The following is a 24418-nucleotide window of genomic DNA, read 5'->3' on the forward strand; positions in this document are numbered from 1 at the left end:
ACATAAGCGGGCAAATTTTTTTTATTTTATTAAAACTATTAAACTGTGTAACCTTTGTAAAATTGCTTAATTTTTTTACAGTCCTGTTTTACTTACCGGTTTCAAATAAGGTAAAGTTGTATGTTATAGTCTAAGTTTTTATTAATTTGTACAAATTTTTAACTTTTTGTTTAAAGTAATAAAAAAACTAAATGAAATCATTTATTGTGTGCTGCAAAATAAAAACATTTAAGAACAAAAGAAAAGTTAATATAAAAAAGAAGGCAAACTTGATTCGCTACACAGTACTACTAATAAATATTTTAAAAAATACATTCAAAAAATGTACTTCTTGAAATTAAAACTGTTTTCAACTAAAAGTTTGTTAACGCCTTTAAAGTTTAGAGTGTAGTTAAACTACTGGAAAAGATGAATGTATTGAAAATACTTTGAACAAAATCTTTAGAATGTAATAACAATGTGTAAAAATACTATGTAGTAAAATGTTACATTTTAAATTCTTACAAAACAATAATTCATTCTTCAAATGTTGAAAAAAAAAATTCAAACTAAAAGGCAAGTAGTAAAATAAAAAATTTGAACATCTCAAGCAGTATTTTACTCAAAAAAAGAAAACTGTTTATTTTTATTTGTAGTAGTATGACGTGTTGTCCCACAAACAACTCGTATATCCGATTGATGACGTCATAGCGGAAACGCAAACCTCACGCGTAACTCCGAGACAATGGAAAAACGTTCCGACACTGTAAATAAAAAAAATTAAATATTGATAAAATTAGAAACAAAATAAAAGTACAAGAAGTATTTAAAAACAAACAAAACAGTCAAACATTATACAAACAAACTAAATGGAATAAAAATGTATGAATTTGAACGTTCACAATAAAAATACAGTTGTATAAAAAATCGTTTCATTTTTATAACTCACATGAACTCATTCTTTTTATTCTGTGCGTCCGTTGTTTTTTCTCTCAGAACAAATTTTCTCGCACCTCTACAGTACAAGCGCATATACTCTTCCCAAGTGAAACTGTTTGGATCGAAGTTGAAGGTCTGGAAAATAGTATGTTTGTTAGTTTGATCGGAAAAATATTTGTATAAGTTAAAATAAATATTACTTTATGAAATATTATTAAGAATTTGATCTATTGCAAAGTTAAGTTTTATTTCCATACACACATTCTCTTTCTGAATGAAATAAAATGAAGGCTATACTTAACGAATGAACAACAAACTTTTTGATCTTCTTTGTTCAAGGACATCAGTAAGTTTTTTGATTTTTTCCATTGAAAGTCGTGGCAATACATGAAGAAAGGCTCCATAACTTCCATACCAGCCCGCAACTTTTTGTATATCATAACAGCTCTGAAATATATGTGGTTTTGATTAAGATCGTTTTGTAATCAAAGTTAGATTTTAAACAAACATATTGAATATCAAAACAGCTTCAAAAGATGTTTAAATTAAAATTTGTGCTCAAGCAATTAAAAACAAAGATATTTTAGTATCGATTCGCCAACGTAAGCTATACAAACAGGAGGTAATATTATAAAAGAAAATAGCTAAGAAAAATAAACAATAAATATACATAAAAATAAAAACTTTAAGCAAATTTGTAAAACTACATTTTCATGCTATGCAATGATCAAAATACTATTTTAAGTAACATTGTTTTATAACTTAACATTTTAGCAGAAAATTATATAATAACTATTATATATATTTTTACTATGTACAACGCTGTTCAAAAACAAACTCATTCAAAAACTATGTTTTTCAGCCAACAAAAACTTTTACACCACTAACCTCGGTGTTTGTCCGCTCAAGCGAGCCAAAATGTCGACTATGAAGCTGGGAATGTACTCTTTGAAGAATGACCTCACTTCGTATAATTTCTTGTTGTAAGTCACGCTCGTGTTGTGGGGTGCTATCATGTCCGCAGGCTCCTTTTTACCCCAAATTTGTAAACCATCGACTGAAAAGATGTTTAAAGTAAAAACAGTATAACAAATTTTTTGTATTTAAGCTTTGGAATTAGGTGAAGAAATAAAGTAAATTAAAATATAATGTAACACAAGTAAATGTCTAATTTAGCTCGGGATTAAAATAAAAAAACTTTGCTTTAAACTTTGCTAGAATAAATATAGTTGAAGTGCTAAGTTTAGTGATATTCCTATAAATATAGAAATTTTATTTTACTTTCAAAATACTGAAAATTTTTTTAAATACTTTTATAAATTAAAACTATATGTACTGAATTTAGTTAAGAAAACATGAACGTATTTTGTTGAAGTTTTTTTAAGCAGAAAAATATATAGTAAACTGTTCACAATTTAACAAGTTCGTCTCTTTAACAACTTTTAACTTGATCGTGTGTTTTCATTTAAACAAACTTACCTATATGCTGAATTGGAAAAGGGTTTTGTGCGCAAGTGGTAATGTGATAGCAAGGAACTTGTTTTGATTTTTTAACAAATCTTTCAGCAGGTGAATCCGTATCTGTGAGAACAAAAAAAAATATATAAAACATGTTTAAACGTTATTCAACTAATAACTTTGTAGAAAACTTTTTATTTGTAGTAAATATGCTTTATATACTACTAAAATACTGTCTAAATTTTTATATTTTCTTCAAATCTATTTAAGTAAGAGCAAATGCGTCTCAATGCTTTACAAAATAATTAAAAACCCATTCATCTTACTCTTTTCAAAATGTTTATTATTATATTATGTCAAAAGCTTCTTTAGTAAAACAGACGCAAAAAAATTTATTACTTTAAAGCACTACTTAAAACCTTGTTTGTTTTTATTAGTTTGTAAAACTTAAAGTTTTTACCTGATAAAACAGAAGAGTCAGATTCTTCTGAAAATGTTGATTCGTGAGAAGAGTATCCCTCGGAGCTGATCTCATCCATAGAAGAAGATTGCAATCCCAATCTCAATCCGAGCTTCGACCTGTTAATGTTTTTAGTTTAAAGAGATATCTTTTAAACCTTTAAAGTTTGTAATTGTATCTGAGGACAGTAGGTTTTGTAAAATAAAAAAAATGAAAATTTAATCTTGCAGAACTTGATAGCTAGTAAATAGATAGAAAAATATTTAAAACGATTTCAAAAGTTAATAATTTAAGCTGCCTTAATAAAGTACTTCGATAATAATGTATTCAAAAAAAAAATTATATTGAACTCGCTTTTCAGTCAAACTAGTCTTTACAAAAATATCCACAAAAATCTCATCCAAACAAACCTCTTTTGGTTGTTGGCATCAGCAGCGGTTTTCATCGCTGCAACAATGCAGCCGTTCACGACGAAGTCAACCGGAACGAGATCGGCGTTTATCTGATTGTCGGCGTTGGCCAGCTTGCAAATTCCCTTCAAGTTGGCGGCGACGAAGGCGGTGGGCCCGTACACGTTGGTGATCCACCCTTGGTGGGGTTCCAGCAAGGAGGGGGTTATCATTCCGGGTCGCACGATACAGCAGGGGATTTCCCCACACTCGTTCATAATGGCCTCCTCCGCCCAAGCTTTCGTCAGTGTGTATGTGTTCGGCCTGTTTTTTTGTTTTAAATTCTAATACATATATATATATATATATATTTATTTGTATTTATAATACAAAAAAGCAACTAATGTTCGTATTGTTTACTAAAATTTCTACTTTTTATACGTTTCATAAGATAAATATAAAGCAAACAGCAATTTTTTTTTAAAGAATCACAAAAAACACAAGTTTTTTTAATTTAGCATAAATAAGTGTCGTAAGTTAAAAAAATATATATATAACACCAAAATAAAATAAAAAACAACAATAAAACTCACAATCCGTCTAATAATTGTGGCAGCATTCCAGCAAGTTGCTCGTCGTTCAAAAACTTCAAAGACTTTTCAAAATTCCTGTAGTCGACTTTTCTCCTGTATATTTTCTCCTCTACGACGTCACAATGGTTGTGTGAGTTGACGAAGGCGGTGCTGACGTGAACGAAGGACTCCAAATGGCGACACCTTGCGAGCAGTTTCACGATTCTCCTTGTGCACTGAACATTCATTTCGAATGCTATTCTGTTTGATGATAAGTGTTTTTATATTTAGATATTTTTTTGTTATTTGATTGAGGACTGAACAATCATCTATTTTGTTTGAAATTGTCATTTATTGTGCATAATTAATAATAATTCTTTTCTAATATAGTCTATGTATTATTGTTTTTAAAAAATAAAAAAAATTATAATTAAAATTATCTTTAGGACATATTATAGTTTTAAAGTAATACTTTCTAACTATTTGGAACATCAATAGTAATAAATAACAACAAAAAAAAAACAATACTAAGTTTAAAAAAAACTACAATAAAATTACCAAATTACTTCAATCAATACCTAATAATTTCGTTGAACTTCAAAGTGGCAGCGCAGTGAATGAAAACGTTCACTTCGTTTCTCAACAATCTCCTCGATTCTCGGCTCAACCTGAGATCTTTGGCCTCCAAATCGCAACTGACAAATGCAAGTTTGTCCATAAAGTTCGGGTGAACTTTCTTAACTCGATCGAAGCACTGTTAAATATTTAAAATTAAGATATTTGTGAGTAGTAAAATACAATTTTTCAAAAACAACTAACTGTTTGTTATAATGTATTAAAAAAGCTTTTAAAAATACCGTAAGCTATTTTCAACTTGTTTAAGGTTAATGATTCTGTTTTGAAAAAAAAGTGTTTGTTTCTAAAAACATCTTTATTGTTTTTGTGAGCAACAACTTTGTTAGCACAAATTAAGACATTTGTGAGTAGCGAAATATAGTTTTTTAAAACAAAACAACAGTCAAAAAAAACTGACTGTTTGTTATGATGTATTAAAAAAACTTTTAAAAATCCTGTAAGCTATTTTTAACTTGTTAACTATAAAAAAAAAAAGTTTGTTTCTGACAAGATCTTTATTATTTCTTGTTATTTTTTTTATTTGTCTGCTTTGTTTTTGTTAGAAACAACTATAAAACAAACAAACAGGTTTATCAGCTAATGACTTGAGACGATCTTCGGGAGTCACTCCCCTCTTGTTCCTGATCAGCAAGATTATCTTCTTCACATCCGGGCAGCTGTACAGCAGCTTCTCAACAATCCCCTGACCCAGGAATCCGGTGCCTCCCGTCAGGGCCACGGTTTTTCCCGCGTAAAATTCAGCTGTTAGCTGGTACTGGGGTGTCGGTTGGTTCTGTTTGAGTTTATTGTTAATAGATAACATTGTATAAAAAAAAAGTTTGTCATTAAGTTATATTTTTTATTAATAAAAAACCCGTTGTAAAGCTTGCAGTTATGAACACTTCTTTCTACAATAATAACATTTAAAATAATAAAACATTTTGTATTTTCTACAGTATACTTTAACCATTTAAACTTTTAATAATACTTAACTTTTATTAATTTAATAAGTCTTTAAAATTAATAAGTAAAGATAAGCAACTAAGCTCAATAAGATTTAAATTTAAATTGGGTAAAGTTTACTAATAATAATTTTTTAATCTAGTCAATAATTTTTTTAAACTATGAACAAAAAATTAAATTTCAAAGATACTTAATTTTCGTTAGAATGTCATAACAAAAAACTAGCAAATTTAAAAATATCATACAGCTTCACTGTAGCGTTAATAAAAAATATATTTTAAACAAATTTTAGATAATGAAGCTAAACTCTTTTTCTACATATCAACAACTATTACCTTTACAAGCATGTTTGTATGATTTTTTTTTGCTTCAGTTGTAGTGTCAACTAACATTGAAAAATGTTTTTAATTTTAAGCCTGATGAGCCGTTATATATACAATTTTTGATGAGAGAGAAAAAATCAAACGAGTAAACATGTTCAACCGGCGTTTTACCGAAAATTTAAAGCTAGTAAACAATTATCATCCATTTGTAAAGTTTCGTAATTTGTTTAATGTTTTGGCCGTGAAACAGCAAATATTCAAGTAAAAACAAACTTTTTTGGGCAGATAAAACCACAAACAAACAAATTATCAGAACTTTTCGCAATTACTTTGTAAAAAATATTTTATTCTAATTTGCTTGCTACAAACTTCCTTCAAAACTTGTTTTCATTTATAAAACACTTTTTTTTAGAAATGAAAGGTAATATATTTGGTAATATATAATTATATCTTATTAGTTAAAGCTTTAATAACTAATTAGAAAATTGAATAAGTTTAAAAACAATAACTCAAGTTTTATATTCTGTTTTATTAAACTATTTCTACAAACACCTTCTACAGAACCAGTTTAAATGATTTTCAAAATCAAAGATAATAAATTCTTGTTGTATAATAGCAGATAATTTTTTTATATTAAATAATTCATTGTTTTAAATATCAAAAAAATTTGGTCAAAAAATTTGTCTGACTTAAACCTTATGTGTACGTAACTCTATTTATAAACATTACTTTTTAAAACTCTTTAAACTTTTCTACATAATAAAGTTTTAGTAAGATATTTGAATATGTATATTGTTTACATATATGATATTTTGATAAAATTTAAAAGGGTAGTTAATCTAACAGTATATCTAGTACTTACATTGATATTTTTATTGTTTTTGTATTTATGACGTCAGTATTGATATTATTTAAAATAAATATGGTTTTTAAGATTCTATGCTCACAAAAAGAGTAGTGGTAGAATTATTTTACCAATACCAAGTTAAAACAAACAGAGAAAATTTTAAATGATTAACGTAAGTTTGCACTTAAAGTTTAGTTCGTCAATAAGTTTAGCAAATTTTTAAAATCATTTGCTGAAAATACATTGTGATAAGTATGCTTATGGTAAAATAAATGAATGTAAATGAATTTTGTTATTAATTAAAATGTATTTAAAAACTTTTCAAATAAGGTTTAAAATTAAAATTACAAGATACTTCAAAATTAATAATAAAATGGTAAATATTGTAATTTGACTTTTGATTTTTTTAACAATACGTTGAGGAAGTTAACATAAACAACTGCTACAGACACATTGTGATAGGTTTATAGCTTTAAAAATAAATATTACTCAATTCATAGTGATTGTGTTTAGTTTTAACTCTAAAAAACCTAAAATAATATAACTTCCTATAGTGACTACTGCCAAAAACTCTTAATAACTAATTAAACGTGATTTAGTTAACAAAATAATGTTACTAATGCATTACTCATATAGTAATTACTTAAAATACATTAGTTTTTACCTTTTTGAAGTTTTTATATATATATTTTTTTTTTAATTATAAGCAATTTTTACCTTAATTCTTATGGTTTACAAAATTAACTGTTTGATATTTGATTTAAGAATGTAAATCTTTAGTTAAATTACTAATACCTGTTTGCACCCTCGTAATGTAAATAATAAATATCTACAAAAAGTAAAGGGTAAAGTCCAAAAAATTTACGACTTGAATGTTTAAGTAAAAGTAAATTGAATGAAAAATTATAATAACAAAGTTAAATGTCTAAAGTCTATATAACTGTAATTTTTTTACAAAGTTTAATATGAACTTTATTAAAACTTGTACAAAGCTGAACGTTTTTTTAATAAGAAAAATTCGTGTAAAAGTTTTTGTGTGAAGACAAATGCAAAACTTTAGATAAAATACATTAAATATTAGAATTTTTATGTTTTCAAAGTTAAATGTTTTATTTTAAGACTCTAACTACTTGACTATTTATACAATGATGTATCGATATTACAAACAAACAATGTTTTTTTAAAGTTATAGTGATTTAACTTTTATTCTCTACACTTACTTAAAAACACTTGCAGAAGTTGTTCATTTTAAACTTATTTGTTTTTTTTTTCAAGTAGATTTTACATTTTCCAAGTATTTAATACAGTCAAATTTTTAATTAAATTTTGGTAATCAAAAAATATTTTTAATGGTAAATGTTTTGCGGTAATTACAAATGTTGCAATGTTGGCCTGCTTATTATCAATACCAAGTTTAAGCAAATACAGAAAATTTAAAATAATTTTTGATGTGTTATTTACTTTATTTTTTGCCAGTAATTATAAATTCTAGTAAACTTAACAAACATGGAAATTTTACATATCATGTTTCTAAATATATTTTACAAAGTTTTTTTGGAAAACATGTGTTATTAGTTTATAGAACTAGTTTGTTTGATAAGCATTCTTATCGTGAAATCAATAAATATAAGTCTTTAAAATTTATTGTTTAATAAAATTGTTTGAAAAATGAAATTAATAAAAAACTCAAAAACTAACAATAAATTGTTAGTTGTATACCTTTTTTTTTAAATAATACGTTAATTAAGTTGATACTAACAACTACTAAAACATATTTTATTGAGTTTATTGTTATAAAAACAAATAATAAACTAATTTATAATTATTCGAATTAGGCATTTAACAAAAAATCTTTACGTAACACAACTTTATTATAGTAATTACAGTAAAACTTGTTAGAAGTACTTAAACTTGTCGAATAAACAAAAAAAATTTAATAATGAACTAATAACCAGCATAGTTTTTACTGTATTTTATTTTATCACTTTTACCTTTTCAAATTTATTTAAGCAATTTCTAACAAAAGTTATTTTCTTGTTAATAAAAAGTTTTTAAATTATACCTTGAGTTAAACTAGTTTTGTAGTATTTTACATATTATTTATTAGCACTCGTAATGTAAATAATAAACATTTACAAAAATCAAAGCATTAAGTCAAAAGCTATAAAAATTACGGCTTACATTTTTAATTAAAAATAAATCGCAATAGTCACAAATTTAAACGTGTAAAGTCTGTTTTACCCATAACTTTGTTATCCCAAAGGAGTTATGAACTTTTGTTTTTTTTTTTAAACTAAATGTATATAGTAAATTGATAAAAAATTTTCGTGACAATTAAATGCAAAGAATCAGGTAATTTTGATAAATACTTTACTGTAAATGTAAAAAAAAAACTTTGCTTTTTTATTTGATACTCTAGCTTTTGTTTATACAACGATGCGTCGGCAGTTTTTGAACAATAACAAATAATATTCATTTGAAATTTTGTTTAAATTTTTATACAAACAAAATTTTAATTTTTTAAACTTTGAAAACAGATTAATTTTACTTACAAAATTTACATTATCGAAATACACTTTTATAGTAGTTTATTTTGCAGTAATTAGAAATGTTGCAATGTTAGCCTGGTTTATTATCATTACCAAGTTTAAGCAAATACTGAAAATTTAAAATAATTGTTGAAGTTTACATTAACTGTTTGCCAATGAATTTAAGCGATTTATTCTAACAAAGTGCTAAAAATAGGTTAATCAAAGCTAATCCCTTTTACCGGAACGTAAATTTTTCTATTTACATTATAATTCTAGGTATTTTATGAGCCATTTATGTAGGTAAAATGTAAATTTATTAATAACTTAGCTTTTTTAGAACCAACCACCAAAAATTGCTTGCATAATTTTTTCATAAACTTTTTTAAGAACTAAAAAAAAAAAATGTATATTTTTTTTAACTTTACATATTTATGACATAAAAGTTTTAGTCACTAGTAGCATTTAGAATAAATAAACAAACAATCTTTGAAACGTTTTACTTTCTTATTACTTTTACTATCTTTTGTTTCAAATTTGTATCCATTCAATTTTTCTGATGAAATTAAATGGTTTAAGAGGTTGTTCAGTTTAATAAATATAGCTTATTTAACAGCTAACAACATAATTTATTTTTAATACATGTTATAAACCCTTTTTTATTAAACGATAAAAAAGCACTAAAAATACTTGGTCTAAGAACCACGTGCACAAAAAAACCATTCGGTTATCGAGTCGCACACCACTTGAATACTTTTTAACGTCTTGTCCTGGACAATAAGCAATGTATAAAAAGGTTTATAAAAAGTAATGATTTGTATGCAATACTTCAATTCAGAAAAGAGTACTAAATATTTGTAAAACATGTTTATAAAAAAATCTGTTAAATTATACAAGTTTTAGTACTGTTCTTAAAAGTAATCTTTATATGTTTTGTGTGTCTACGTGTTATGTAAAGAAATTTGCAAGTCTAAACTATCAAAACACTTTTAAATGGCAAATGTAATTTCAGTATCAAAATACGATGATGGCATGATTTATTATCAGTGCTAAATTTAAGCAAATACTATTTTTTAAAGTAATTGATGTAAGTTTGATTTTGTTGTTTGCTTTAACAATAAATTCGGTGTTTTTTCTTGTTGCTGAAAATGAACGCGGCAAGCTTATCTGGTATTACGAGAAATTACATTTGTAATATTTACTTTACCTTGAAAGTTTACTTACATTTATGAGCAGGTTAGCTTACAACTAGAATTAAAATCTAAACTATTAGTTTTATTTTGTAATAATTCCAAGCCAGAAATTAGAATTTTTCAAACTAGATCATCAAAACAAAATATTGAAAAAAAAGAAAAAGTTTTTTATACAAAAATAATGAATAACTGTTCGAATATAATTTTATGCTCACTTTTAAGTTTTTCAAATACCTATTTAGTATCTATTTTTCGAATAATACTTTTTAAAAGAGTGTTATAGCTTTGTTTTTTTAATTAAACTTAAGATATTACATTTTTTTAATTAAAGCAAACTACCGTAAAAATTGTTCTAATATAATTTATTTTTGTCATAATGTATATGAAAATAATTAAAGAGTCGCTACATAAGTTAAACAAACGTTGTTCCTATTTGAAACTGTTTTTAATTTTGTCTTTTAATATAAATGTTATATTAAAATGTAAAGAAAAAAATAATTTTAAGAATTTTTTTTTTTTGTTTTACTGCAAAAACTTACTTTTATTACTAATTATAATTAATGTTTTAGCAATAGATAAGCAAAACTGATAAAATATTTACTAAAACAACTACGTAATTTTTGATGTTTAAAATACAGTAAATTTTTTACTTTAGTTATTAATTTCTAAAAAAAAATAACTAAGGACTTAAAAAATATTACTAGTAACTAGTTACTGTTAAAGTTGTTAAAATGTTAACAATAAATGAAAAGCACTACAACCTTTGTTTAAAAACAAAAGTAAAATTATTTTAAAAGATAAAAAGTGAACAGTTTAAAAAGGATATTTCAAAAGTTTCTAAACACTTTGTAACAAAGATTTTCTAAATTAACTTAAGCAGCATAACTAAAAATTTAAAAACTTTTAAATTGATACACAGTGTGTGAAAGACTCTCTTAATTCCTTATTTTATGATTTAAAAAGTCTAAAACTCAATTTATCTTGAACTAAGATATAAGTTTTAAATAACTTTCAAAAGTAAAACATTGTAAACTTAGTGACATTATAGTTGAATAAAAATTATTCGAATTGAAAAATACAGTGGTTAATACTAAGCAGTAGTTTTAAATACGATTTAAATAGTCTTACGTGTTCTTTTGAATATTGTTTTTATTAACTAATCAAAGGCTTGTTTAACACATGTAAGAGATTTTTTTTATAAAATAGAATACTATCTTTAAACTATTAAAGCACAACATATCTTTATAAACGTTATTTTAGTAGTTTATTTGAACATCTTGTAAAAGTAGACAGTTCAATTTTTAATTGTATATTAATTTTTTTTTGATTTAAGTAAACACTTATGTTGACAAGTATCATAAGTATTTATAATAATAAAAAAAAAATCGTTCTATTAATTATTCTAAATCTTAGTTGCTTCTTTTTAATTTTGATTGCTAATTTACCCTTGAACTTTTAATAAAGTTTAACAAGTTTTATAAAAACGTTTTATTAATTATTTTAAATCTTAATTGGTTCTTTTTAGTTTAGATTCTTAATTTACCTTTGAACTTTAAGTACAATTGTTTGTTTTTCATGTCTACAAAGTTAACATTTCTAACAACATATTTAGTATAACTGTTTGTTTTGTATGTCAACAAAATAAACATTTCTAAAAATAACGAGCAATAATTTTGTTTAGTTTAAATTTTTGCCGGTATCTTTAAGTTCTAATAAACTTGACAAGCATGTAAACATTTACATAATGTTTTTTTAAACTACTTATTTTTTATAAAATCTTCATTATCAGTTTTTAGAACTAGTTTGCAAAATAGTTAAGCTGTTTTCAAAATTAAGCATTTTTATATATTTTTTTTTTTCATTTACATATTACAAAAAAACTTTTATCGAGATATGCAGACCTTGTAAAAAGTATTTTAAAAGACATACCTTAGTCAATTTCTCAAGTAGTTTTTATACTACTTGAGAAATTGATAGTAGTAGTAAACGAATTATCAGCTAAACCAGTTATTAATATTTCATTTTAGTTTAACATTTTATAATTGTTCAATTAATTTGAAACATATGTTGTTTAAAAAATATACTTTTAACGTATAAAATTCGTCTAATTGCATTAAAACAAGGGTCAACAAAGTTTGGTCTGCAGAATTAAACTTAAAACTTAAAGTTTATAAAAATTATAATTAAACAGTGTTAATCAATATAACACACCAAAGGAGATAAAAAAAAACACTTAAAAAACATATATAAGTCGAATTTATATACGTTAATTTTGAGATGAATAACAATAGCTTGAATACATTGCTTAATATAAACTAAAAGTTCTGCTAAAAACGAAAACCCTGTAGCATGTACAACATTTGCATTTTTCATTTAACAAACGAGACAAAGTATTTTTACACTTGCTTTAAAAAACTCCTTTAATTTTTCACTTTGACTTCGTTAAGCTCAGTATATTAATTTAACTTAAAAAGAATTACAGTTAATTACTAACTTATGTTTAAAAAGCCGCCGCTTTAGAAAACTCTTTTTTATTTTGATTTTGTTCAGCTCGGTACATCTATTAGTAGAAGGTAGAAACTAAAATAGTACACACTTTTGTCAAACTTCAGCATCAAACTTTTAAAACTACTGATTCCAAAGCGGTTAAAGTAGAAATTATTCTTAGTTCAGCAGCAAACTACGAACTTCTAATAAATTTTATGTTTTTACAATAAAAGTTTTGTTTTTATAGATAAATACTGCTTTTAAAGGTGTTAAAAATTTTAAAGAATCAACATTTTGAATTTGTTCGGAGGGATATTATGGTTTCAACAATTAAAACAAGAGTTTGATAAACTAAAGGTAACTTGACTTAGTTAAACTCAGCATCAACTTTTAGTTAATTAATTTTGTTCTGTAAAACTCTGTATAACTAATAACAAGTTATAAACACTTTTGAAGCAAACATTAGACAGCTTTATTAATAGACGCTGTTCATATGATTAAATAACTATACTCAAATATTTTGTATTTAACAGTTATTGTAAAAATAGTTATTTACATAAGTTTATACAATTAATAACTTAAACAGCTTGCTATAACTAACCATTATATATGTAAAACTTTTTACACGCTAAATCTAGACTATATTGGTAAAAAGTTAAGAAACAAAATATCACTAAAAAAACAAATAAAAGACTAAGACATTATTAAATTAATTGTTATTTCAGCACTTAATATTTTGGTGTATCGTGTTTGTAATTGAATGTAAAATGAAAAAAAAAACTTTTAATATGTGTTCCTTTCCTTGTAATATAATTTTGATCTTTAAGTTGGTATTTAAGCCTGAAACTTAAGTCTAACAAGTAAATTACAAAACATTTCACAAAACAATTTGATTATTGAAGTTAAATAAAAGCTGATTAAAAAAGCAAAAAACATACTATTAATAAAATAAACAGAATAATGCTGTAAATAAGTCTTTCTTTAAATAAAACCATTGAATTAAAAAAATAAGTAAGAAAGATTTATTTTTAAAAGTTCAAGTACTTTATCTATTATGTCACATAACTGTAAGCTTTTTATAATTATAAAACCTACTAAAATGTTCAATACAAGTTTTTTTTTAGAGAATAATGTGTAACTTGACTACAACAATGTTTTTATATTTTGTCGTGTTGTTTTTAATTTAACTTCACTCCAAAATAATTAATTACATGAAGTTTTTACCAAATTAGTTTATCATTTCAACTTATTAACCTCACGAAATCCCGTGCCCCAAAAAGGGCAATCGATCTTGTACTAGTTTTGTTCGACAAAAACAATTTTTACCGCAATAGACGCATATCAAAACATAAATGCATTTACGGCATATTTTTGGTATTTTGTTTTTTAGTTTAGTCAGCTTTTTGAGTGTATTAAGGGGAACAGGTAAAAATTGCACAAAGATACTTTCGCACGAAAACAAATTTTCATGAGGAGATAAAATTGCACAAGAGGGCAAAATTGCACGAAGACAATTTTGCACCAAGGTTAATTTTTCACAAGAGTAAAAAAAACAGAAAATAATATATAAAAAAAAAAGAAAAAAAAATTAATAAAAAAACAAAAAAAAAAAAACTAAAAAAAATTGTTATAAGAAAAAAAAAATACCGATTGAGGGTAACGTTTAGGGGTAAGAGTGATAGATAAAAAAGTAAATTAACAAAATAAAAAAAATTATAAAAAAATACCAAAAAAAATTTAACTAAAAATTTATTCTCTGCAAAATGTCTCCGTACAAAAGTGACCCTTCGTGCTGAAGTGTCTTCCTGCAATTTTATCTTTGTGCAATTTTGTCTCCTCGTGCAAGAGTGTCTTCGTGCAAAAGTATTTTCTTGCAATTCTGTGCCCTCGTGCAATTTTTCTCCTCTTGCAATTTTGTACGCTCGTGAAACTTTACAGCTACCCGTATTTAGTACTAGGTAAAAAGTTGTTATAAACTTGAGGGTCTTATACGAAAAATTGTCTAATAGAAATAATTTAGTTTATTCAGTATTGAGATTTTTGTCTTTTCAAGTATAGGTTTACACTAATTTCTTTGATTGAAATTTACTTTAGAAAATGCAAAAATGAAATTGTCGGAAATGAGATGAAGAATGGTATTATTATTAAGAACTATTACTTTGTTTATATTTAGTTCAAATTTTTCAACCTAAAAGTCACCAAAATATCGTTTGTAGCTAACAAAAAAGCTTGATTTGGGTAAATAAAAAATAATAAGCTCAAGTTTAACTGTACTTAATGAACTTATTTACAATTTGCTTTATTTACGTGCAGAAGAAAACAGTGTTTTAAAAACCGAAAAATTCTTATTGCAATGTGTAACAGCGTATTTTTTGTATTAGATTTTTGCAATCTGATTTTGGCTTGTAGATGTTAATATTATAACGAAAACATTTATACATACAAATCTTCTTTAAGCAAGCAAAAGTTTTACCAAACTATAAGTATATTAGCTTTTACAATAGATTTTTTAAATTTTTGAAAATAAATAGCACTATAAGCCAAAAAAAAATTGTAAACTAACTAATAAAGCTCAGATAATAACTAATTAAAATTAATGCTAAGGAACTGAAGGAAAGCTTGACTTAAATAAGTGTTTTGTATGATTAAAAATTGCGATTTCAAAAAACTATAACAAAAGTAAATTTTCAACTCATGTAAGAGAACGGGTCACAAATAATGAATCCGTCAAAAAGGGAATACATCACTTTTGCAGGAGTTTTAGCTTTTCTACTAAAGAAAGACTTTTACACTTAAATTTTTTTTCTTTTAAGCGTTGTTTTCCAATAAATAAAAAGTTTGATTATTCAATTTAAAATCAGTCTTTTTTGACTTAAGTGCGATCGGTTCATGCAACAGTGACGCTACGTTTATTTTTTGTACCTACCCGAACCATAAAATAAAACTTCTAATCTACCTATCAAAAAAATATCTGAGTTAGCTTGTAAAGTAAAAAAGTACATTTTGGTTTAAATGCAAAAGTTGGCGCTCAAATTTCAAGCAAAATTAGTATGCAAGATTAATTATTACGTCATAAAACAAAAACGCTTCAGCCTTAGTATACTTTTCTTAATTCAATCATTTGTTAGTTACTGTTTTAAAAGTGTGATCTGGTTTAAGTTTTATCAAATTCCTCATGTCTACAAAGATTGACTACTTTATTTGAGTCTACCCTTAAAATTCCTCATAACATTGATTATTTGGAGTGTTTAATTTTTGTTTGCAATCTTAAAGTATATCGTATATAATATGCTTTTGGAAAAATAGCCAATTATGACTTGGAAAACCTACTTTAAATACTGCATAAGAAAATACTGCATAAGCAGATTAAGTTTATAATTTTATAAGCTTTGAAACAGCTTTATAATTTTCACTTTACTTCAATAAAAGACAACTCAATAATACTCAAAGCAAGCCTAAATTTTAATTTGTTTTTATTCAGTTTGTGGGACAATATTAACCTTCAATGCTTCTGGAGATTACAATAGCTGGAGAGCAACCCTTTTATATTAACTATCAAATATAGATTTGAAAAGTTAACTTGTTTTCAAAGTCTTTGCAAATAAATACATTTGTGAACTATCAACATGTTTTTCACATAGCTTAGTACAAGGTGCTGCATGAGAAATAAGTTAGTAAATTTTACTTTTCTTTAAATTCATATCACCAAATTTTTTTTTCTTTAGCACTAGTACCACTAACAGAGTTGTATCAACATTTTCTCAACCAAAGTTCTTCAACTTTAATTCTTATACTAAATCTGATCTTTTATAATCTTTTAAAATACAGGTTTAGTTTTAAATCATGTTTGCTAAATGCATATCTTTTAGCATTGCGATTGTTATTACCAAAGTTATTACAGAATCAATTTACCTTTTATATTTTTAAATGGTTTTGTAATTAGTTGTTCTAGATCACCAATTAAATGTTTTATATAGGAATAATACCTCTCATGGGATACAATCCCTCAAATTATGTTAACTGTTATTACCAACTTCATTTCGAACCTAATTGTTACATCTTTATTAACAAGTCTGGAAGCCATAACTCAATTTAAAAAAAGACCAATATTTGCCATTCATTGATCAAATAATTGTACCCCTCGTTGATAACTATGAGCAACATTTTTGAGCAGTTTGAACTCTTGTTTCTTTACAGCTGAGTAATACAATCCTTTACACAAATAAAAAATATATTTATCAGACCTTTCGCTAGACATGATAAACAGAGTGCCTGTTAATTTCTTTACATATACATGATTTTCTATTTTGCTAATTTTCTTGGTACGTTTACGTTTCTCCAAGAACACATAAGCCAACACTTTGCCAATAAGTCTTGAGTACATACGGTGAGCTCGATCATTGACTTGCTAATAAGAAGTTGACCGCTACTGCACCAAAGATTGATTCTATTTTGAAAACATTTCAAAGTGTTCGATTGCTATACGATTCCACTGGAATACAAAGTAAAGTCACTAAATACTTTGGTAAATGTCGTTACAGCACACTACCAACTAGTTTAAAAAGGACAATAATCAGCATATTGTTAAAAGTATTGTAATTTAACAACTGCTGATAAGTATCTGTTTGTATTGTTTGTCAGCAGGTAAATAACTAATTTTATTAAGTTGTTTTATAATTAGTAACTTAATTTAACAAATTTTCCTTATCATTTCATTAAACAAAAGCTATATCTTTTCTTTTAACAACTTTTTTAAAAGATACTTTTTTGTACGTGTCAGTGGCAAAAATACATGTATCTATGTTATTAAAAGTCTCATTCGAAAAACTTTAAATACTTGCTTCCTGGTTAGTGCAAAATGAAAATAATAAGGTTTGATTTATATGTTTTTGTTTAATTAAGTCTTCACTAGTACTTCAAAGTGTTTAAAAAAATGACAAAAAATTTCTATTCTGCTTCATTTGTCAATTAAAAATAAACCTAAAGTTTGAACACGCTCTTGATTTTTTTCACTAAATACTCTATTTGATAAAAATGATAATGTGGACACTTCATAGATTGAGGTATTATATTCTTTACCAAAAAAAAAGTACTAGTATTTGTCAGAGTATAACATGTCTTAAACTATCAGTTTGTTGTAACAGATAATTGCGGGTTGATCACGGTCAATACAAGTAAAATCTTTATTATTTTTAATATAAAAAGATTTTTGGAAAAAGCCATCAGTTCATTTAGTTTCTGAAGTTTTAAGTTCGTCCGCTATACAAAGTTTAGGGCTATCATTTTCAATGGATGCATTCTAGTTGATTTTTTTAATATTGGAGTTATTCTGGTAATCCCTTAATATTGCAAGATTTTTTAAGTAAATTTTTGGTGATGAAAGGCCTTTATTCATAATAAACGTTATTTTTAAATATTGATTTGCATGAGCACTTTGGCTTTTGCCCTAAAAATTGGATTAACTATGTTTTTCTACATACGAACATATGAAATTTATGGGTACAATTGGCTTTGTACAACTTACAAAAAATTAATTGCTTTATGATCATATTAATAAAGGTTTGAATTTATAGTGAATGAGCTGTGATCTTTTAAAGTTACAAAATCTACTGTAAGAAGTAGGAAAATTTGTGTTCCTACTTCTTACAGTTTTCCAATTACAAACTATTTCTTTATGGTCAAAATTATTATTAAAAATGTAAAATTTTAGTTTCAATATATCTTCAAGGGAAATAATTTGCTAACAATTAAAAACTTTCCTTACCTTTCACAAAGCAAAAGCTTTAACTTTTCTTTTAACAATTTTCACCACTCCTTCTTATCATGTTGTATATGATAAATCTTTCGTACATCAAAAAAAGTCATACTTGTTTATGACTAACTCTTGCTGGGCAAATCTTAAATGCATACTTTTCTTTTTCAATTGAAATAACCTTATAGCATTTGCCCTCAGCAACGAAAACCCATTTATTTTTAAATGTTGGACATAAGCGTACAAAAAATTTGTCATGCCTCCCAAAGTCTAAAATTTTAGTTTTAAAATAAATAACAGCCTTACCATCAACATTCTGTGAAGCATTGTTTAAGAGTGCTTTCAGTTTGCCGCTAAACGATTTTCGACATGTTTCAGCAAATTGCAACGAATTAATCCCCGGTGTATAGTAGCGGTCCTGGGATTCCACAAAACAGCTCAAATGTTTAAAGTCCAAACCAGCAACATCCGAAGCATCGATTCGTTTAAGTCACTGTCCCAATTTAAACGACTTCATCCTCATCCACAAAGCTTGTCATCTTGCAAGCAGGGTAGTGCACTTTATTACAACGTACGTTCTTTCTTGTCTTTCGTTTAATCGTTCTTTCACAGTTATGCCGCTTTTCTATTAGAGCTTATAAATTATATCCTGTTATGTACAGCCCTTAAATATCCAAAGGCATATTAACATGTTTGAATGGTCTAGGTTTACTTTACGCATACTTTTTCTCTATACATCTTTACTTAAGGCATTTTTTTATTAAATGAACCACAAACTACTAACAAAAATATGTATAAACTTTAAATTAAATTCAAACTTATAAAGCTTTGTAAAACACAGCAAAAGTTAATCAATTTAATTTGCAACTTTGTTCCGACTTTTGCCATCTTTAACAGGAAGTAGTGGTTTGACATTTTGCTCGAGTTTTCCACCCAAGCGTTTCCCTACATGTTGTATGCAGTCTATCAATCGTACAACAGATGAGCTGTTATCATCATGGATAGCAGTGTATTTTAGTGCTAAATGCATTTTAGAAAGAAAATCACTAATTTTTGCCTTCTATATATATGCCTGAAAGTTTCCAACTCAGCTCTTTTCTTAAAAGACCTGTCTTAGATGTTTAGCTTCTAACAGCTTTAAAATCAAATCATTTTTTTCTTCCTTGTTTACATTACTTAAAATAACTCTTTATTTATTGTTATACAATATTAAATCCTACTGTAAACAAAGGGGATATTTCAGAAGATAAAGTTGAATAGCCTTAATTTATACGTTATAAGACCATCTTTAAAAAAACATTTAATATTAGTTGTAGCCAAAAGATGATTTTCTCTAGTGTATTTGCTAAAGCACGAAAGATTGTACATTTTGTTTTTTAATTTTTTCTCTGAATTCAAACTTATTTCAAGTTACCTTAAATCTTTCCTTCCAGCACAGTTTTTTTTTCTATTGGCTTAATCGAAATTATTTATTTTGGAAGTTATACTTCTAAAATTATAAAATAAATCTGCAATACTTTTGCTTAAAAATCTACAACTAGTTTCGAAAAGTAATTTTTTCTCATGCAGTTTCTTTCAGTTTTGAAATATTGTGTGTGTTTCATATATGGTCTAAAAATGACTCGTCAAAGCCCAGTTTTAAAATCATTTCATGGTTTTTCGGAGACCAAGCACCTGCCTAGTCTAGCGCATAAATTCCACATCCGTTGGAATGTTTGTTCTCGAGTGGGACACGTACTTTTTTTTACCGACGTGAGTCTCGTCGAGGTCTTTGTTGATTGAAATGATTGTGGGTGAAGTCAGCAGATACTGACGGCTCAGTATCTGCAAGACCTGTTAACTTATTTTTTTGTCTCAAGCTTTTTCGACTTAATAATTTTATTTTGTATAGTATAGTGACACTTAAATAATAGCTTGAATAAAAATTCGAATTGAAAAAAATGTTTTAAGTTACAACAGCAAAGTTTAATATACAGTATTTAACAAAAAATGTTGTTTACAAAAGTTACTTATTGCAATACAATTTCACTTGATTCAATATATTGAATCAAGTGAAACTGTACAAAAAGTTAATAAAGCTAAAAGAATAGTTTAATAATTTGGTACTTTCTTTGATAAGCAACAAAGTTTTAAAACAGTCTATTATTTGGTACTATTTTTAAAGCAACAAAGTTTAACAACAGTTTGAACGTTTGACTGAATTCCACTCAAAGATTCTATTCAAGGTAGAAGGACGTTGATATGTCATCTACAAGAGTTCATCTGTAAAAACTGCTGTTGCTACAACATAACACTGCATTTGTATTAAAAATTGGTCGTTAAGCAAGCGTCGTAATTCTTATTCCAAATTTCAACTTCGCAGTTCTCTTAAATAGTTAACTTGTAAATAAGTGTACTCTTATTTGCAAAGCAAGGACAATTAGCGATTTCATCACATGGGGTCCATGACTACTGCTTTGGGTATGGAGTTTATGATCCCTGTGTTGGGAAACTGAAATACGATATCAGGTTTTTTGACTGGTTGAGTATATAGTCGGTTCTAGTTTGATATTTGTAACATTCTTCATTCTATTTAGTTTTATTGCGATTTTCTGCAAATTTTGTTGTGTCTTATGACTCTGAGGGATTTTGATTTGGGGCGTTCTGAGAGGATGTGGTTTAGATTTGCAGTTTTCTTTCTGCGGAAGGCACATTTTTTACTTCAGGGTAACCGCTTTTCCTATTTTTTTCTTGGGGGGTTTCTAGTATGTTCGCTAGTGTTCGGTAGTGATATGATTTTATCCACCCTGGTGGGTTTAGGTAATGTGGTACCCTAAATTTATTTTTTTCACAGGTTGACTCATATCATCCAAGTTTAACGAACTGTTTCCTTCCATCTAGATGTGAGCTGATTAGTAGATGCATACTTCCCCTCACACCATAGTATGATATTTCTATCTACCCTATCAAATGCTTTACTTAAGTCCAAAAAGACTGCACAAACTGCGTTTCCTTTATCTAAATTGAACATATAATAGAATACTTACTAGTAATTTTTTGTATTATTTGTTAACTTTCATTTCTCAACTTATCAACTAAAATTTTAAGATTAAACTATCCTTGACTTTCAAACATTTTGAATTTATGACAGAGGCTCTGCTTTCATAAGATATCCTCGATCTAGTTTTTTTTATTACCCTTTTTGACAAAGAGAGTACGGTGGTTAAATGCAGAAAACAACAATTTATTTCAAGTTGCAGTTGTTTATTTATTTAGTTTCAGTAAAGAATTGCAACTAGCAAACTACGATCAATTAAGTTGTGATCTGTGATTATTTCTTAACTTAGCACTAATTAGAAAAAACCATCTTGTGACAACTATTCAATCAATTGCAGTTCGTTAGCAATATTGTTTAATCTTCTAAACTTATTGCTATTAAAATCATTAACAGAAGATTTGCGCTTAATATTGCTAACTAAGTACATTAAGAAGTCTTAAAATATTTTTATATGAATCCACTTCCTCATCAAAAACCTTTTTTTTTCTGATCATTTATTTCAAAACAAAAACATTTTCAACTACAAACTGAAGTTTATTTGAACTTGTATGGAGTGTCCATTTTACCAAATGGGCTAAATCTTAATCGGAAAGCAAGTTAAATACGTAGCATTTACTAAAAAAAGTTTAAATCTTAATAATTAGTTAAGGTCGTTGAGTTTTAAACAAACATTTATTTAATTTATATTAACTTACAAAACAAAAGTTTTCTTTTCAAATTTTGTGTAAGTTCATTTTTGCCATCACAGACAGGAATTCTAGTCTTGACTGAAGTATTCCATTAAACCATTTCCCAAGATGTTATATGCAGTCTATTTTCGTAGAGCATAAGAAGATGAGCTGCTATCATTTTGGTTAGCAGTGTGATTTTAATAATCTTCCTTTTTCGTCCATATCTTATACTCATTCAAACTTCTCTTGTTAGATGTATATGGCAATGTTCAGATTATAATTTCTCAGGATACAAATAAAAAGGGGAAGCATTGCAAATACTACCAGTTTGAATATTAGTATTATAGTTTTCATCTTGACTTTAAATTCATACCCATTTGAAATATTTAAACTCGAATTACCTAAATCGGTTAAACTTAATCACGGTAATTTTTTTAGAAACATTGTCATATACTTCAGAACGTGTTAGGTAGTATCTACCAATAACAAATAGTTTACTACCCACACTACCTGCAGAATGATCACATTTAGATCCAATCATATCAGCAAATCCACTCCACTTATTTTCATGATGATCATATGATTCCACTGATTTCGTAATTCCTGTAAAATTTCACCTTCCGCTACAACAATTTTGCTTTCGAATTTTTCCTTCTCATCAGTAGGTTTCAATACCTTCCAGTATTTTTTTTTAAAGAACACATTTCAAAACTAAAGGTCCATTTATAACTTTCATTACAACCACCTAGAACATTAATGTCAGAGCCAATTATGGCAGTTCTGCTATCATACCTTATATTATTCATTGAAATCACTTTAACGGATTTTTGTAATCAGGACCTTTAGTTTCAGTAACTTCATTTGTGAAGCAACCTTCAATAAAACCTCCACAAACAAAAACATTAAAGTCACCCTGATTGCAATGACGATTTTCATACAAGACTGAAGATTTTGATTTTTGAGAAATGGTATTCATATCTGTTTAATTAGTCTGATATTTTATGTATGAAGCCTGTATATGATTTAGCATAGACAACACTATTATAAACTTGAGAAAAGTTTTAATTGATTAAATGTTGAAAGCAATAATAAAAATAATGTTAAAATGTAAGTTAAGAAATGAACAAGTTTTTAATTGCTTTTAATAAGATAATAAAAGTGTAAAAAAGAAAACTACAATTATGTATATTAAGATATTTTCCTTAACTGTTGACGGATAAAATCGCTAGCTAAAATATTTTTACAAGTTTTAACAAATGATTAAGATTCAAACTAACTACTGAAAAATGTTTTAACAAAAAATTTAGTAAAAAAATTAGATTGACGTATCATAAAAATTTTATTGAATGACAGGTTTTTTACAATCTTTCAAAAAGTATTTTACATAAAACTTATTTGTATTAGTTGTTTATACTCTAGAATTTTTTTAAAGTGTTACAGAATAGAGATTCTAGTTAAATTTAGTTTTTGTAGCTTTAATTTAACTAAAATTTTAATAGAACTAAAAGCAAAATTAGCAAATTGCAGATCAAATAATGGAAAATTTCTGAGTTTATAAAACAAAGATTCAGTTTTTTTGTGAGTAATCTGAATATGAGTTCATTTATTTTATATCTCTGTATTTTAATTAAAATAATTTTAAACTAGTCATTTTCAAATATATAAATATGGATTTTTAAATATATATAAGCTTATTTATTTAAGTCATTTTAAATTCTACTCAATGAAAAGTAATTTAATTTTTAAGTTTCATAATTTGTCTAGATTTGCACTTAAATTATGAAACGGTGTTTAAATTTATTTTCAAAACAAAAGTGGTTCTTAACTTTTTTTTACCCTTTTAAGGAATGTAATTATAAAAATTAATTTTAAGGTGTTGACAGTTTCTAAAAAAAAAAGTTGTTTTATTATTTGATTAAAAAAAATCTCTAGTTCTTGTTTTAATTATGAAGTTTTAATATTTAAAATATTTTGCTATAATAGCTAAATATATCTTAGCAAATGCACACTTGATACATTTTGTTTTGCACAAACTAAAATCAACTTAAAAATTTAAAGTTTCTGGTGTTAAGGAAATATCTGACAATTTATTAACAAAAAAAAGTTCCAACTTGCAATAAATGTTTACAAACAAAACTTGTGCAAATATAATACACTTTAATCATCAACAACTACATACAATACGCGTGGTGTTTATTTCAAAAA

General features: G+C 26.2%; 1 protein-coding gene across 1 annotated transcript; it reads right to left on the reverse strand.

The window, feature by feature from the left end:
• Positions 1-625: 625 nt before the first annotated feature.
• Positions 626-22754, reverse strand: LOC145833057 (fatty acyl-CoA reductase 1-like). The gene is made up of 13 exons (XM_082940257.1): positions 22724-22754; positions 21369-21502; positions 20207-20338; positions 4999-5205; positions 4376-4551; positions 3819-4058; positions 3247-3549; positions 2837-2955; positions 2398-2499; positions 1807-1975; positions 1236-1365; positions 929-1053; positions 626-743 (listed from the first exon to the last, which is right to left on the reverse strand). Exons 1-13 carry the CDS (start codon positions 22752-22754, stop codon positions 626-628), a joined length of 1986 nt encoding a protein of 661 aa, XP_082796383.1.
• Positions 22755-24418: the final 1664 nt, after the last annotated feature.

Source organism: Thalia democratica, chromosome 4 (genome assembly GCF_965202585.1).
Source record: "Thalia democratica chromosome 4, ktThaDemo2.hap1.1, whole genome shotgun sequence".
In the NCBI taxonomy this organism is placed as follows: Eukaryota; Metazoa; Chordata; class Thaliacea; order Salpida; family Salpidae; genus Thalia; species Thalia democratica.